This window comes from Carcharodon carcharias, chromosome 26, assembly GCF_017639515.1.
Source record: "Carcharodon carcharias isolate sCarCar2 chromosome 26, sCarCar2.pri, whole genome shotgun sequence".
NCBI classification, from domain to species: Eukaryota; Metazoa; Chordata; class Chondrichthyes; order Lamniformes; family Lamnidae; genus Carcharodon; species Carcharodon carcharias.
Genome location: NC_054492.1, coordinates 1,027,901 through 1,046,546, shown reverse-complemented (window position 1 = coordinate 1,046,546; position 18,646 = coordinate 1,027,901). Strand labels below are relative to the sequence as shown.

Genomic DNA, 18,646 nt, shown 5'->3' with positions numbered 1-18,646 from the left:
GCATTACACGAACTCCTCATCCAGGCTACCACTGCCAATCTGATTTTTCTAGTTTATATGTAGATTAAAATTACCCATGATTATTACCGTCCCTTTATCACAAGCACCCAATATTTCTTCATGTATGTAGACCACCCCAACAGTACAGATCCCCCTTTCTCCAGTACTGGTGCCAGTGCCCCACAAACCAGCACCCACTTCTCCCACACCAGTCTTACACCAGGTATTCATCTTTCTAATTTTATGTATCCTTTGCCAATTTGCATCCGGCTCAGGTAATAATCCAGAGATTATCAACTTTGAGGTTCAGCTTTTCAATTTAGTGCCTTGTGCCTCATGCTCATTGGTGAGGTGGTGGTGTAATGGTATTGTTGCTAGACTGGTATTTCAGAGACCCAGGGTAATGTTCCGGGGACCCAGTATCCCACCACTGCAGATGGTGAAATTTGAATTCATTAAAAATCTGGAATTAAAATTCTGATGATCATCATAAAACCATTGTTGATTGCTCTTAGGGAAGGAAATCTGTCATCCTTATACATGACTCCAGACCCATAGCAAAGTGGTTGGCTCTTAAATGCCCTCCGAACAAGGGCAGTTAGGGATGGACAATAAATGCTGGCCTGAATAAAATAAAAGAACCTCTTTCCTGGTTCTACGTATGTTCTTGGTACCTCCATGGGCCACCACAACTGCATCCTCCCTCCAACAGCAGGTTCCTCTCCAGCCCTGAGCAGATGTCCTGAACCCTGGCACTGGGCAGGCAACACATTCATCTGGACTCTCGCTCTTTGCTACAGAGAAAAGTGTTAATCCCCCTCACTATACTGTCCCCTCTTAGCACTACATTCCTTTTTGCTCTCCCCACCTGTACCATGGTGCCATGGTCTGGTTGCTTATCCACCCTGCAGCCCCCACTCTCATCCAGATAAACTGAGAGAGCCTCAAACCTATCGGATAAGTGCAGAGGCTCACTCTCCTGCAATCCTGCCCTCTGGGTCCCCTTACCTGTCTCACTCAGTCACACCATCCTGTCCAAACCAGAAGACCCTATTGTAAGTGCTGTGACTGCCTCCTGGTATAAAGCATCCAGGTAACTTTCCCCCTCCCTGATGTGTCACAGTGTCTGCAGCTCAGCCTTCAGCTCGATGACTCTGAGCCGAAGTTCCTCAAGCTGCCAACACTTACTGCAGATGTGTTTGACCTGGATCATAATGTTATCCAGGAGCTCCCACATGCTGCAGCCTTGACACATCACCTGTCCTGCCATCCATAGTGTGTTTTAAATAATTACTTCATTATATTAATCATGGAATTCCCTAATTACTGTGGTCCCAATCACCATTTTCCACAATTACTGTGTTCCCTGTCACCGTTTTCCTGAATTACCATGTTCCCCGTCACCCTGCTCCCCATTACCGTGTTCACTGTCACCGTATTTCCCATTACCGTGTTCACTGTCACCGCGCTCCCCAATCACCGCACTCCCCGTAACTGTGTTCCCTGTCACCATGTTCCCCAGTTACAGTTTTCCTCAAATACCGTGTTCCCCAATGACTATGCTCTCCATCACTGTGTTCTCTGTCACCATATTCCCCGTCACTGTGTTCCCCAATTACCATGTTCACCGTCACTATGGTCCCCAATTACTATATTCCCCATTCCACGTTCCCCAATCCCTGTGTTTCTCGCTTCTGGACTACTGATAGGGTGGAACTGAACAGAAGTTGAAAACAGTTTCACTAACACAGAAAGCTGAGCCCCTGCTTCCTGCTGTACTTCTCCTGTGCTGTTCCAGTTGTTCATTTGCCAGCATCCTTCTGATAACCTCCTTTGTGACCAATTTTGGAATTGCTCCTGGTGGATGAGGCTCAACAAGTTGTTTGTACCCCCATGGGCTGTAATTCCTTGGCCAAAGTTCCTACAGCTGACAGCTACTCGTGCTTCCAGTCACTGGACATTGGATACCTGAGCCTACGGTACTGAGGTCAGTTTTGTCTGCACTCCTATTCCCAGGTCAGGTTTGTTAACTCAGCACAGACCATTCAACCTGGCTCTGTCCATTTGGCTCAATTCCGCCCCATTGTACTTTATAATTCTCTGGGCCAAATGATGCCCTTTGTCACTAGAGGTCATCTTTACTGGTTGGTTTCAATGATTAACCCGAATGTTAGTGATTGCAGCTGACCTGTGGTTTATGTTCATGACTGATCCTGCCAACTAGTTACATCTGTAATACTCATTAAATTAACAGAACCCCATGACAAGTCATTGAATGAATTGAAGATGTGTGATTATAATGATGGTATTCTCTTGCTGTGTATGTTTGAACAGTATAAGAGGTTTTTTGATGATAGCCACTCCAAGCTCGATCTGCACCAACGTTTCATCGCAGGGTCTCTCGCTGGAGTTACTGCTCAGACTATTGTCTATCCAATGGAGGTAAGGACTCACAGAGTCTCTGGTTTTCTTTCGAATACTAAAACTAAAACCAAGTGTTGCTGAGGGAAGTGATTTGATTGGTGGCTGCCAGCTCCAGGTCAGAAGAAATCAGGTTGGAATTACTAACTTTCATTTTTTCATATTGTCAACACCTTGTGGTCCAACAAATTCAATTAGTTTCCATTAGTAGATATAGGAAGGGAGGGTAACAGACTGGTTCATCCATACACCACACTGTCAAATGCCGCCAGTCAGAGCAGGAAGATCCCATTTGCGATCCACGGATGGTGTTAGCTGATCTCACACCACCTCCCTGCTTTATGTTTTCCGAGGCCTCTGTCACCTCACCGAATGATCATTACCATGTAAATTTGGTTAGTGATTGGTGTAAGCTTATTGAGCATATAATACATCACCACTAAATCCAATCACATCCACACCCAGCAACACACACATGCCACTGCTAGAACATAAGAACATAAAATATAGAAGATATATAGTAGACCACACAGCCCATCAAGCCTGCTCCACCATCCTGTACAATCATGACTGATCCTGGGCTTCAATTCCATTTTCCTGTCCATTGACCAAATCCCTGTATTCTCTGAGAGACCAAAAATCTGTCTATCCCAGCCTTAACTGCATTCAACAATGGAGCATCCACAACCCTCTGGGGTAGAGGGTTCCAAGGATTCACAACCCTTTCTTCTCATCTCAATCCTAAATGATTGGCTCCTTATCCTGAGGCTGAGACCCTGTGTTTTAGATTCTCTGACCAGTGGAAACAATCTCTCAGCATCCACCCTATAAAACCCCTTCAGAAATATAAAGGTTTCAATGAGATTGCCTCTCATTCTTCTTAACTCTAGAGAATATAGATCCAATTTACTCAGCGTCTCACCAATGGACATCCCAGGGATCAATTTAGTGAAAAAACAAAAACAGAATTACCTGGAAAAACTCAGCAGGTCTGGCAGCATCGGCGGAGAAGAAAAGCATTTTGAGGATAGGTTGAAGAGCTGCCTTCTTGAGGTTCTCTATCCACATATCGATTCTGGATCCCCATTGCTCCTCGGTGACTCCTGCCCATGGGTCGATTCTGGCACCCAGCTATTTCTCAGTCTCTCCTGGTGGTATGTAAGAGATCGGACCTCCTTTCAGTTGCCAGTTCGCTCTTGTATTATACAGGAACATCTTCCGTTTGTGGATGAAGTGGAAGCCTTTGGTCTTCCCGTCATTCATCTCCAGTCCCATCTTTTTGCAGAAGTCTTGTACAATTGACAAGTTCTTAGTCATGCCGGCATAGGACCTGCTGAGTTTTTCCAGATAATTCTGTTTTTGTTTTGGATTTCCAGCATCCGCAGTTTTTTTGTTTTTATCAATTTAGTGAACCTTTGCTGCACCTCCTCCAATGCAAGTATATCCTTTCTTAAATGTGGAGGCCTAAACTGCTTACAGTAATCCAAATACATTCTCACCGAAACCCTGTTCAACTGCAGCAAGACTTCTTCATTCTTGTACTCTAATCCCCTTGCAACAAAGGCCAATGTGCCACTTTCCTTCTGTTACGATCCTTGGCCAGACCCCGGGGTGTGTGGGAGATTTGGTTAAGGACCAATAACATTTTGTTTAAAGTAGATAAAGGTTGAGATTCCAGACACCTGCTTTTGGAATAAAATCAAAGATTCCATGGATCTTGAACAAACAAAAAACTTAACTGTACAAGGGATAGTCATAAAGAGAGAGGAAGTATTCGAAGGGTTGAAATTCTTGAAAGTTGATAAGTCACCAGGGCCAGATGGATTGTTTCCGAGGCTGCTGAAGGAAGTCAGGGAGGAGATAGCAGATGCTCTGAGGATGATTTTCCAATCTTCACTAGATACAGGGGAGGTACCGGAGGACTGGAGAAATGCAAACGTAGTTCCATTGTTTAAAAAGGGATCAAAGGAAATGCCAAACAATTATAGGCCAGTTAGTCTTACATCAGTGGTGAGCAAATTAGTAGAATCAATCCTGAGAGATAGGATTAACTGTCGTGTGGAAAGGCATGGACTAGTCAGGGATGGTCAGCATGGATTTGTTAAAGGAAGGTCTTGCCTCACAAATTTGACTGAATTCTTTGAGGAAGTGACAAGGGTTGATGAAGGTAGTGCAGTGGATGTTGTGTACATGGATTTTAGCAAGGCATTTGACAAGGTCCCACATGGCAGATTGATCAGGAAGTAAAAGCCCATGGGATTCAGGGTAATGTGGCAAACTGGATAAAAGGTTGGCTTTGTAACAGGAAAGAAAGGGTAATGGTCGATGGATGCCCTTGCGAATGGAAAGTTGTCTCAAGTGGTGTTCCACAGGGCTCGGTGTTGGGACCCTTGCTGTTTGTGTTATATATTAACGATTTGGACGTGAACGTGGGGGGCACGATTGGGAAATTTGCAGATGACACAAAGATTGGCCGAGTAGTGGATAGTGTAGAGGATTGCCATAATCTCCAAAACAATATAGATGGGTTGGTGGAGTGGACGGTAAAGTGGCAGATGGATTTTAACATGGAGAAGTGTGAGGTCATACATTTAGGGAGGTCAAACAGTTACAGGGATTACAAAATAAATGGAGATATACTAAGAGGGATAGATGAAGTGAGAGATCTTGGCGTACAAGTACACAGGTCCCTGAAGGCAGCAGTTCAAGTAGACAAGGTTGTAAAAAAGGCATATGGAATGCTCTCCTTCATTGGCAGAGGTGTATAATATAAAAGTAAGGATATAATGTTGGAATTGTATAAAACACTGGTAAGGCCACAACTGGAGTATTGTGTGCAGTTCTGGTCACCACATCACAGGAAGGATGTAATAGCTCTGGAGAGAGTGCAGAGGAGGTTTACAAGAATGTTGCCATAGTTAGAAAAGTGTAGCTACGAGGAGAGATTGGATAGGTTGGGGTTATTCTCCTTAGAACAAAGAAGGCTGAGAGGTGACTTGATTGAGGTGTACAAAATTATGAGGGGAATAGATAGAGTGGACAGGATAAAATTGCTTCCCTTGATGGAGAATTCTAGAGCCAGGGTACATAGATTCAAGATAAGTGGCAGAAGGTGTAGGGGGGACATGAGGAAGAACTTTTTTTACGCAGAGGGTAGTGGGTGTCTGGAATTCGCTGCCCAAGTTGGTGGTAGAGGGAGAAACTCTAAACTCTTTTAAAAAGTACCTGGATCTGCACCTTAAGTGCTGTAAGCTGCAGGGCTATGGGCCGGGTGCAGGAAGGTGGGGTTAGAAAGGGCACCTGGGTGTTCTCAGGCTGGCATGGACAAGATGGGCTCAATGGCCTCCTTCTGTGCTGTAACTTTTCTATGGTTCTATGGTTCTAATTTACATGATCTATCTAATACTCTAACATTCAGGGTATGTATGAGGCACATATGAATTAACAGAAACTGTGGGAGAATCAATCACAGAATCCCAGAATTGTTACAGTGCAGAACACAGCACACTACAGGGTAAATGGCAAATGCAATGCAGACAGGGTCCATGGATTTCTCAAGAACCCATCCAGACATCAGTAAACACCAAGTCAATCTTATTGAAACCCTCTCTCATGAAGAATTCCCAGCTTCACCTTTGAAGATCTCTCCTAGGAATTCTCTCCACTTCCCATTTGGACAGCTTTAACGATAGTCCACCTCACAGGGTTTCAATCTCACCTTCCAAGATTCTTCCTCCCTGGATTGCTGAGTCTGCACTTCAGCCTGTACTTACTGGAGTAATTTCAGGTCTCACTGGGTTGGCATTGCCCGAGTTTCTGTGACATTCAGTCTCCAGGCTGTATCCAGCTACACATGGACTCCCAGGCCTTCCCCTCAGCTCTCTTCCCAGCTCCTCAGAGCAAACACCAGGTACAAGGGAATCAAATCAGCGGAGGTATTATTGGAGTACAGACAGTGCAGGGTGGAGCTTAAGAAAGCAATTAGGAGAGCAAAGAGGGGATATGAGAAAGCTCTGGCTGGTAAAAGTAGGGAAAATCCCAAGATATTCTATAAGTATACCAATGGGAAGAGGATAACCAGGGAAAGAATAGGGCCCATAAGGGACCAAGGGGCAATCTATGGGTGGATCCAGAGGACATCGCTAGAGTGTTGAACGAATACTTCACATCCATCTTCACCCAAGAGAATGAGGATGAAAGTATCGAACTCGGGGAGAGAGACTGCAAGGTTCTAAAGCAAATTGATATAGGGAGTGACAAGGTATTGGAGGTGTTGGCAGTCTTAAAAGTGGACAAATCTCCAGGTCCGGATGATTTGTGTCCCAGACTGCTGAAGGAGGCAAGGGAGGAGATCGCAGGGGCTCTGACCCAAATTTTTAATTCCTCTCTGGCCATGGGGGAGGTGCCAGAGGACTGGAGAACAGCTAATGTGGTTCTGCTATATAAGAAGGGTTGAAGAGATAAGCCAGGGAACTACAGGCCAGTGAGTCTCACGTCAGTGGTAGGGAAACTATTGGAGAAAATTCTGAAGGAGAGAATCTATCTCCACTTGGAGAGGCAAGGTTTGATCAGGGATAGTCAGCATGGCTTTGTTAGAGGGAGGTCATGCCTAACAAATTTGATTGAATTTTTTGAGGAGATGACCAGGTGTGTAGATGAGGGTAGTGCAGTTGATGTAGTTTATATGGATTTCAGCAAAGCCTTTGACAAGGTCCCACATGGGAGATTTATAAAGAAGGCGAAGGCAGATGGGATACAGGGTAATTTGATAAGTTGGATTCAAAATTTGCTTAGTTGTAGGAGACAGAGGGTGATGACAGAAGGATATTTTAGTGACTGGAAGCCAGTGTCCAGTGGCGTACCACAGGGATCTGTGCTGGGTCCCCTATTATTCATCATTTATATAAACGACATAGATGACTATGTGGGGGGTAGGATTAGTAAGTTTGCGGATGACACAACGATTGGCTGGGTGGTTAACAGTGAGGTTGAGTGTCTTGGGCTACAGGAAGATATAGATGGGATGGTCAAATGGGCAGATAAGTGGCAGATGGAATTTAACCCTGAAAAGAGTGAGGTGATACACTTTGGAAGGAGTAATTTGACAAGGAAGTATTCAATGAATGGCATGACACTAGGAAGTTCTGAAGAACAAAGGGACTTGGCGTGTGTGTCCATAGATCTCTGAGGGCAGAGGGGCACGTTAGTGGGGTGGTGAAAAAGGCACATGGGACACTTGCCTTTATCAATCGAGGCATAGATTACAAAAGTAGAGAGGTCATGTTGGAGTTGTATAGAACCTTGGTGAGACCACAGCTGGAGTACTGTGTGCAGTTCTGGTCGCCACATTATAGGAAGGATGTGATTGCACTGGAGGGGGCGCAGAGGAGATTCACCAGGATGTTGTCTGGGATGAAATATTTAAGTTATGAAGAGAGGTTGGATAAATTTGGGTTGTTTTCGTTGAAGCAGAGAAGACTGAGGGGTGACCTGATCGAGGTGTACAAGATTATATGGGGCATGGACAGGGTGGATAGGGAGCAGCTCTTCCCCTTAGTTGAAGGGTCAGTCACAAGGGGGCATAAGTTCAAGGTGAGGGGCAGGAGGTTTAGGGGGGATGTGAGGAAAAGCTTTTTTTATCCAGAGGGTGGTGACGGTCTGGAATGTGCTGCCTGGGAGGGTGGTGGAGGCGGGTTGCCTCACATCCTTTAAAAAGTACCTGGATGGGCACTTGGCACATCATAACATTCAAGGCTATGGGCCAAATGCTGGTAAATGGGATTAGGTAGGTAGGTCAGGTGTTTCTCACGTGTCGGTGCAGACTCAATGGGCTGAAGGGCCTCTTCTGCATTGTGTGATTCTGTGATTCTTCCATAAAGTCCAAAATTTCAACTTAAAGCACAAGCTGGTAAATACTACAGCTGTAACTATCCCCTAATCTGAAATTTGTTCTTCTGAAAGACTAGAATACACTTGCACAGCCTTCCCAAGATGTGTTCTTTAATTGTTTAGCTACCTTTTCAAATGCGATAAAATATCTCTCAACCCTGCCTTCAGTGAATTTAGGCAATAGATGAAGAGTTGCTGTTGTGTTGAAGCTTGGAATGGGACTTGATTCCTCATCGGAACTATTAGCCTCTTTCACTCCATACCCCAGCCTATCCTCTAGCCAGTTCATACCGTTTAACTTGTTTATCTCTTTGAAACTCCACCTCGAGCTTTCACATTTCCATTTCTATTGCTCTTTCTCTTTCTTTCTCCTCTTTTGCCAACTTGAGCTTTATCATTTCAATTTCTTTCTCATCTCAAGTTGCTGCATTGGTTTTTCCTTTTCAAGGTCATCACTCGAATGGAAACGTGGCCTAAGGAGGGGTAATATCAACATCCTAACATCCCTGGATAGAGAGATTTCAGGCAGGTTCGGAAAGGTGATAAAAAAGGTGGGGGTGGAGCATTATTGGTTAAAGAATCAAATACAGCTGTGAAGAGGGATGATATATTAAATGAAGCAGCAAATCAGGCCATTTGGGTTGAGCTCAGAAATAAAAATTGCTAGGAGTGTACAATAGATCCCCAAATAATGGAAGGGAGTTAGAAGAACAAATATGTAGGCAGATTTTCTGTGTAAAAACAATGGGCAGAATCTTCGGCTTGGTGAGCGGGGTTAGATTTTCAGTTTGGCGAATGCTGAACCATCAAAGGCCATTTAAAAAGCCACTTAAGAAATTACCTGAGCTGCCCAAGATGAGGTTTCACGAATGATTTTACATTAATGCACGTGTCCCAGCTCATGACAGTTTCACATGAGGTAACCTGTCATGAAAATTTTTTCACCATTTTATTAAACTGGTTGACCTTAAATCTTATCTCCCTGAGGCACCTCTGTACCTCAGGGAGATTTCGGTTCTCTTTCACATACAGTCCCGACTCAGGCAACCCCGCCCCACCCACACAGAGAGCGTATAGCTGGGCCCACATAAAATGGTGGCACAGACCTGATAGGGGGTGTTTATTGGGTCTGTGCCCACCCGCGCCCACTCCCCCACAGCCTGCTCAACAGGCAGAAAATCCTGCCCAAAAGGGCAGTTATCACTGGGGGCTTCAACTAGCCTAATATCAATTGGGACACGAACAGTGTGAAGAGCACAACATTCTTGAACTCAATTCAACAGAACTTTTTTAGCCAGCCCATAACAAGCCCAACGAGAGGGGGCACAATTCCAGATCTAGTCTTAGGAAATGAAGCTGGGCAAGTGGATGAAGTAGCAGTCTGTGACCATATTTGAGATAGTGACCATAATCCAGTTAGATTTAGCATCATTATGGAAAAGGACAAGGATAGAACAGGAGTGAAAGTTCTATATTGGGGAAAGATAAATTTTATAAAGCTGAGAGGTGAACTGGCGAGAGTGGACTGGACACAGCTACTAGAAAGAAAAACAGGGAGGCATTCAAAAGCGAGATTCTAAAGGCACAGTGTAGACATGTCCCCATGAAGATAAAGGGTGGTACAGCCAAATCTAGAGCCCCCTGGTTATCCAGAAACATACAGGGTAAGGTAAATCAGAAAAAGAAAGCTAATGACAGTGACAAAGAGCTTAATACTATGGAAAGCCTAGAGGGGTATAGCAAGTATAGAGGTGAAGTAAAAAAGGAATTTAGGAAAGTAAAGAGAAGGTAGAGAAAATCATTGGTTGGTAAAATCAAAGAAAGCCCGAAGATATTTTACCAGTACAGTAAGAGCAAGAGAATAACTAAGGAAAGGGTAGGGCTTATCAGAGATGTACATGGTAACTTGCACATTGATGTTGAAGATGTGGGCAGGGTTCTCAATGAGTACTTTGTCTCTGTCTTCACTAAGGAGAGGGATGATGCAGACATTCTAGTTAAAGAGGAGGAGTGTGAAATATTAAGGTGAAATCATCCCAGGTTTCCACTAAGTGCAGTAACGGGCAGAAAAGGAGAATGTTTATCCATCTTTTTCGTGCCGTATCATCCCAATCCCACCTCATTAATCATACATTCCTGGGAAACATGCCATTTCAATGGTGGGAAGGCTCTCATTCGCCTACCTCGCTGCTTCATCATGCCGGGTACCATATTTAAAATGCAGCCACACACACAGCTCTCAGGACTGCCGCACAGAAAGCATGGCCCTGAAAGGCAAGAAGACTGCAGCCCCCAATTCAATGACACCTCCCTGGAATGCCTTCTGGGTGCTGTGGAGGCCCACCATGATGTCCTCTACCCCTGCTCTGCAAAAGAGGACAGCACCCAGTGCCGCTACAGGATGAATGGTATAACTCTTCCGCCAGGGTAAGTCACTCTTCTCATCACTGTCAATTCACACACTCTCAAACTCATCACACACCCACAGGGATCTCACATCTCACGGGACAACACCTCTAACTCTCACACACACTCTCACATCTCCATCAGCCTCATATCCTCTCGAGCTCCCTTCTTCATCCCATCCATGCCTCTGCTCACCACACAAACATTCCACGGAGTGTCATGTGCCCTGCTCTCACACTCTCCTTCTGCAGTCGTACAGAAGCTGGCTCACAACAGAAGGGAAAAGTCCCAGACCGGGGCTGGAGTGGACCACATTAGGTCCCTCACTCATTTTGAGGAATGTGCCATCACACTGACTGGTGAGGGCATGGACTCTGCCTGTGGTGATGTGAGGTCGGTGGTGAACACCCACCTGAGGATCCTGCACCACATCATCCCTCTCTCAACGCAACTGTGAGTGCTCACTCTCTCTCTCCTGTTGACTCTGCTGCCTACACTAATAATCTCTACTTTGGTTCACAGGGAGCTCTGCCAAGGGACCAACACCCTCAGCCAGCCAGTCCCTCAGCTCCATCCACGTCCTCACCAGCCAAGAGGACACTTCCTTTATTAAAGAGCTGGAAATAAGCAGCTTGAAAGGAGATGGGAGGCAGTGGTGTAGTGGTTCTATCACTAGGTAATCCAGAGACTCAGGGTACTGTTCTGGTGACCCGGGTTTGAATCCCACCATGGCAGATAGTGAAATCTGAATTCAATAAATCAGGAATCAAAAAGGTCTATTTGTTGTAAAAACCCATCTGGTTCACTAATGCCCTTTTAGGAAGGAAATCTGCCTCCTTACCTGGCCTGACCTACACATGACTCTTAAATGCCCTCTGAACAAGGGCACCCAAGTGGAGGACCAGCAGTTGGACACCCCTGGGATCCACTCAGGGATCTCAGAGGCTGCCCTCTCCCTCCAAGCCCCCTTTGACTGTGACCCCCCTCAACCTTGTCCTCTGTCACCACAGAGGAGACAGCTGGCCCACCAGAGGACAGATCCTTGGGTCTCCAGAGGATCCATGTTGAAGTCATCAGAAGTAACAGGGCCAACCATCGCGCAGGCTGCCCGCACTGCTGCTCCAATCGCGGCGCAGGCTGCCCGCACTCCTGCTCCAATCGCGGCGCAGGCTGCCCGCACTCCTGCTCCAATCGCGGCGCAGGCTGCCCGCACTCCTGCTCCAATCGCGGCGCAGGCTGCCCGCACTCCTGCTCCAATCGCGGCGCAGGCTGCCCGCACTCCTGCTGCAGATGTCAGGGCAGCACCTAGCAGTGTTAGGCCTAGAAAAGTTAAGAAACCCTGATCACGGTTGGTTCCACAGGTGAACACGGTTTGTATTTTATAATCTGAAAACCTATTCACTTTCACAGAGTGATGTGTAATGGTGTCATTTAGATTCACTGACAGGCTTTGCGAGTCTCACACTGCAACCACCCCCCCCACTCGCCCCGCCCCCACAGTTCAGCTGCACACAGCCGGGTGCAGTGATTCTGGAGGGAGAATGGTGTGTGTGACAGGGCCTTTTAGAGCCTTGTGCAAGCATTTTCCCACACACCTTCCCATATCACAATCACTTCAATGTCCTGGGCATTTTCAATGCTACCGGCTGGAGTTTGATTTTTGTCCATTTGAGCTGACTGGTATCTCCACTCACTGATTGATCAAACTCCCAGGCAGTGCCTGATCTCCGTCACCATAATTCCCATTTCACTTTCAGATTTACAAGCATGGTGCGTGTAACATTCTGCTTTAGCTCCTCCGTCCTTTCCCTCCCCCAGTCACCCATGTTCCTTTCCCCCATCACTGTTGACCCCCCAGGCATCACCTTCCACCTCCCCACTGTCACCTACCAGGCACAACCCTGGATGTCCAGGTCCACATTCCCTACCTTCCCAAAAATCCCACCCCCATCCACATTAGCCTCCCTGACTCCTCCTTCCCACCCTCTGGGTCTGTGTCCCCACAAAGCACCCTCACCACCCCCTCTACCGATACCATCGCACCCTTACCCTCCCACCTCATTCTGACCATCCCCTCATACCTTGTCCACGCTGATTTCACTCTCCAGGAGGCAGTCATCGTCTCCACAGACCCTTCCCTTGCACGTTCACCTTGACATCCCACCTCTTACTTCTTCCTCCCCCCGTTGGGATTCCTTTCCCCTTCTGGACTCCTTCCCTTACAACTTCCTTCCCCCTTACACCTACTTCCTTAGTTGCTGTATTGTCCCACGTTCCTCCCTCTTCCCCCCATACTCCCTCCCCCCAAATCTTAACCTCTGACACCTTTGTTCACCCCCTCCCAACCTCAACACCACTCCCCCCTCAACACCACTCCTCCCAGTCAAATCTAGACCTTCCTCTCACACCCTGCACACAGCACCCCCCCCAACCCCCGCTACATCTTCCTCTCCCCCGCTCCATCTTCCTCTCCCCCCACCACCCTCGCTACATCTTCCTCTCCCCCCACCACCCTCGCTACATCTTCCTCTCCCCCCCACCCCTGCTACATCTTCCTCTCCCCCCCACCCCTGCTACATCTTCCTCTCCCCCCCTAGCCCCTGCCAATGATCATCAATCGCAGACAATGGCCAAGTCGCTGAAGTCCTGAAACAGACCCTCAATGGCGACTCTCTTGCTTTGTGGGGGAGTCATGTCCACGGAAATCCATGCAGCCTGTGATGGATGTTCCTCCGGAGTCCCGCTGCTCTCAGGATCCAGCATCTCCTGCTCCTCAGCTTCTGCGATGTTAGCGAGGCCCTGACAATAAGTTCTGACTTCAGCATATCACATTTGTCAAGACGTGTTCTGCACCGATGTGTTTTCCCACTGAGATAGGCGGTAAATTTGCTGTGGGGGGAATGATTCCGGCCAGCTGGGCTTATATAAGGATCGGCAGATGTATTACAGTGAAGTTCCCAACTTCCAGTGGCAGGGAAGGCAGGCCGTCATTGATGGGCAGAGCAGACAATAGCAAACCGGTTTCACCTCAGCCTGAAAGCGATTTTTGGCCTTCCCGCCATATTGTCCACTCACACCCAGCATGACACCCGCCATCAGTGGGCACAGACAATTCCACCCTTAAATACAATAAGCAGAACGAGAGAGGAAGTACTGGAGGGACTGACATCCTTAAAAGGTGGATAAACCACCAGGGCCACATGGATTGTATCCCAGGCTGTTAAAGGAAGCCAGGGAGGAAATAGTGGACGCTCTGAGGATCATTTTCCAATCCTCACTAGATACAGGTGAGGCACCAAGGAACTGCAGATCCGTGAGTGTTGTACCATTATTTAAAAAGGATGCAAGTGATACGTCGGAAAATTATAGACCGGTCAGTCTAACTTCGGTGGGGGGAAAATTATTGGAATCAATTCTGAGAAACAGGATAAACTGTCACTTAGAAAGGCAGGGGTTAGTCAGGGACAGTCAGCATGGTTTTGTTAGGGGAAGATCGTGTCTTACTAACTTAATAAAATTTTTTGAGGATGTAACAAAGGAGGATTTGTAACAGTGGGTGTTGTCTATATGGATTTTAGGGAAGCATTTGACAAGGTTCCACATGACAGACTGGTCAGAAAAGTGAGATCCCATGGGATACAGGGGAAGGTGGTGTGTTGGATCCAAAATTGGCTCAGTGACAGGAAACAAAGGGTAAAGGTCGCTGGATGTTTTTGCGAATATATTAATGATTTGAACTCAAATGTCAGAGGTATGATTGGGAAATTTGCAGGCAACACAAAAATTGCCCGTGTTGTTGACAGTGAAGAGGATAGCTGTTGTCTCCAGAATGATATCAATGGTTTGGTTAAATGGGCAGAAAAGTGGCAAATGGAATTCAATCCGGAAAAGTGTGAGGTAATGCATTTGGGGAGGGCAAACAGAGCAAGGGAATACTCGATACACGGGAGGATATTGAGAGGGGTTGAGGGAGTGAGAGACCTTGGAGTGCATATCCACAGGTCTCTGAAGGTGCCAGGACAGGTGGATAAGGTGGTAAAGAAAGTATATGGAATGTTTTCCTTTATTGGATGAGGTATTGAATACAAGAGCAGGGATGTAATGCTGGAACTGTATGAAATGCTGGCTAGGCCACAGCTGGAATTTTGTCTACAGTTCTGGTTGCCACATGACAGGAAGGACATAATTGCTGTGGCAAGAGTACGGAGGAGATTTACAAGAATGTTTCCAGGGCTGGAAAATTGCAGCTATGAGGAGAGATCAGATGGGCTGGGGTGAAAGGGATCAAAGGATATGGGGAGAAAGCGGGAGCAGGCTATTGAGTTGGATGATCAGCCATGATCATAATGAATGGTGGAGCAGGCTTGAGGGGCTGAATGGCCTACTCCTGCTCCTAGTTTCTATGTTTCCCTTAGAACAGAGGAGGCTGAGGGCTGACCTAATTGAGGTGTTAAAAATTATGAGGGTCCTAGATAGGGTAAAAAGGAAAGACCTGTTTCCCCCTAGCTGAAGGATCAATTACCAGGGGGCACAGATTTAGGGTGATTGGTAGAAGGATTAGAGGGGACATGAGGAAAAACCTCTTCACCCAGAGGGTGGTGTCTGCAAGTCACTGTCTAATTTGGAGGTTGAAGCTGAAATGCTCACCTCATCTAAACAGTACCTGGATCTGCATCTGAAGTGCTGTAACCTGCAAGGCCAAGGGCCAGGGGCTGGAAAGTGGGATTAAAATGAGCGGCTCGTTTCTTTCTCTTTTTTCTGGCTGGTGCAGACATGACGGGCTGAATGGCCTCTTTCTGCACCGTAACTTTTCTATGGTTCAAGCTGCTTCATCTGCAACTAAATTCCGGCTAATTAAACTGAATTGTTGTGTGGATTGACTTTTGCTTCTTCCAGTCCCAGATGTTGTGCTAATACTTCAATTATTTCTGCTTTTAGTTCTAGCTCCAACTTTTCTGTGCCTTGGTTCATTGTTGCAGGTCACTCAGGAATAAATCTTCCCTCTCCAGGAAAGTCTTAACAATTGACAAAGCCATCCTGCTTTTCAATCAGTGCAGTAAAGTTCACCGTGGGAATTTTATAAACTTAGTTGCTTCCTAACTGCTTGCTGCACCTGCATGTTAACTTTCTGTCCTTGCACCAGCACAACCCGAATCTCCATGAACATCAACACTCACAAGTTTCTCACCTTTTAAAGAATATTCTGCTTTTCTATTCTTATGACTAAAGTGAATAATTTCACACTTCCCTAGATTATAATCCATCTTCTGCCATCTTGTTGCCCACTCACCTAACCTGTCTATGTCGCTTAGCAGCTTCTCCGCGTCCTCCCCACAGCTCACCTTTCTGCCTAGCTTGGTATCATCAGCAAACCTAGATACATTACTCTCTGTCAATTCATCTAACTCATTAATATCGATTGTAAATAGCTGAGGCCCCAGATCCTTGCACCACTCCACTATTCACTGCCTGCCAACTCGAAAAAGCCCTATTTATGCCCACTCTCTGTTTTCTACCCGTTAATCATTACCCTATCCATGCTAATATATTACCCCCAACTCCATGAGCCCTTATTTTGCCTCTTAACCTATTGTGTGGCACCTTATTGGATGCCTTTTGGAAATATCAGCTGCCGTTCGGTTGTAAAAACCATCTTTTCTCATAGCCCTGCAAATGTTCCCTTTTATAGAGTGTGTTAGTAAAGTTGGTGAACTGCATGTGCAAATAGCCACAGGGAACTATGAAGTAGCATTGATTGTGTTGTGTGTCAACCTGGTGAAGCTAGAAGACAGGATTAGATGTCAAACAGCATAAGCAGCATGTGATTGACAGAGATAAGTGATCCCACAATCAAAGGATTGGATTTAAGCTCTGCAGTCCTGCTATATCCAGTCATGAAAGGTGGAGGACAATTAAACAACTAACTGGAGGAGGCTCCACAAATATCCTCAATGATGGAGGAGGCCAGCACATTAGTGCAAACAACAAGCCTGAAGCATTTGCAACTAACTTCAGCCAGAAGCACTGAGTGGATGATCCATCTCGGCCTCCTACCAAGTTCCCCACTATCACAGATGCCATACTTCATCCAGTTTGAATCACTCGATATGATATTGGTAAATGGCTTGAAGGTACTGGATGCAGTGAAACCTGTGTCCTGTCAACATCCCAGTTGTAGTACTGTACTCTTGGGCTCCAGAACTAGCTGCACATTTAGCCAAGTGGTTTCAGTACAGCTACAACACTGCCATCTATGGGACAAACATATAAAATTGCCCAGGTATGACCTGTTCACAAAAAGCAGGACAAATCCAATCCGGCTAATGTTCTATCAATCGACTCTCAATTGACAGTTAAGTGAAAACAGGTGCTTTTGACAGTGCTATCAAGCGACACTTACACAGCAATACCCTGCTCACCGATAATCAACTAGGTTTCACCAGGACCACTTGGCTACGGACCTCATTACAGTCTTGGTTCAAAATTAATATAAGTTGTTTATGAGGTAAGGTGAGACTTATAGACCCTGACGTCAAAGAGGCATTTGACTGACTGTGGCGTCAAAAAGCCTCACCAAAATGTGAATCAGGCAATACTCTCCATTTGCTGCAGTCATAGCTAGCACAAAGGAAAATGGCTGTGGTTGTTGGAAGCCAAGCAACTCATCCCCCAGAATTCACTGCAGGAGTTCCTCAGGGCAGTAATTTGTCAACAGAACTGGCACCCCTGTATTACCTACTCAAGAAAAACCAACATTGGCCTTGACAAACACCACTGAAAAAAGCTTTCACAAAGGTGAAACAACTGTTGCACTCATCCACCCGATTAGTACATTTTGACAAGGAAAAAAGAGTTAGTTCTGACATGTTACACATCTCCTTATTGGGTGAGAGCAGTGCTCTCCCATCGAATGTATGATGGCTTAGAATGACCCATTGGATATGTATCAAGAACATATCCTTTTCATTTTTCTCTATTTCAGTTGGACTGTGAATTTAAAACTACAATGACTGCAGTTTGAAAGACACATCTACTGGAACAGCGTAAGAGATATATACAATGCTGCAGTCCTGGAACAAGAGTGTGCCATGAGACACAGGATGATGCTAGAATGGAGTCCTGGACCAAGGGAGATGCCTGACAACAACATTTGAATTGGCTCCTGACCAGATGACCAGAGTTTGTGTGAGAGCAGTGCAACTGAATAGCTCCTAGCATGTAAAGAGAAAACACCTAAAAATCTCTTTTCCTCATATCTCTATACCCAGCTCTCTCTCTCTCTCTCTCTCTCTGATGAAACCCCTGTAAAGAGGAAAAGGGGAAAATCACTGTTAGAGACATTGAAAAGAAAGTTCTCAACCAGTGAACTAAACACTGAGTCCTGTGGGTGGTCTCTCAGACTCTGCTGGGCAGGAGGGCAATTTGAAGAGGACTCAGGTTCACCAGTCAGGTTGTCATTTGGATTGATGGATGAATGCAGCACCTTTGGCCAGTTCGATTGGGTAGGTGACTGCTTTCATGGGTGGGAGGCTGCTTCTGTATGGCAACCAGTGCATGTCTGCTTCACCTCACCATATCGTGCTGGGTTTGAATGAGGTAGGACTGTGGGTATGGTGTCTATTCAACCACTTGTCCACAACGAGCTTGGTCTCAGGTCCAAACAGGCTCTCCTGGTTGGATGTCTGGCAGGTTGCATGCCTTGTGATGTTTATTCCTAGTTCAACATCTGACTGGAATGATAGCTCTCTTACTTTGTCCAAGTCATCAGCTTGTACACACAGCATGAGTGTGTGTGAGAGAGTACTAGGAGTTGACTTCTGTCTTCTTCCCATGAGGAGGTCACATGGTGCTACACCATTTTGGAGTGGAGTTGAATGATAGCTCAGAAGTGGAAGTTGGATATCATCGTTCTTTTTCAGAGATGCTTTCA

The 18,646-nt window shown here is 46.1% G+C and overlaps 1 protein-coding gene across 1 annotated transcript in view; it reads left to right on the top strand.

Moving 5' to 3' along the window:
* LOC121270058 (calcium-binding mitochondrial carrier protein SCaMC-3-like) overlaps positions 1-18,646 on the top strand; it is a 70,593-nt gene that overhangs the window by 36,725 nt on the left and 15,222 nt on the right. The window contains exon 4 of the mRNA XM_041175387.1: positions 2,335-2,442. Coding sequence (XP_041031321.1) covers positions 2,335-2,442 — 108 coding nt within the window. The remainder of the gene's footprint in view (positions 1-2,334; positions 2,443-18,646) is intronic.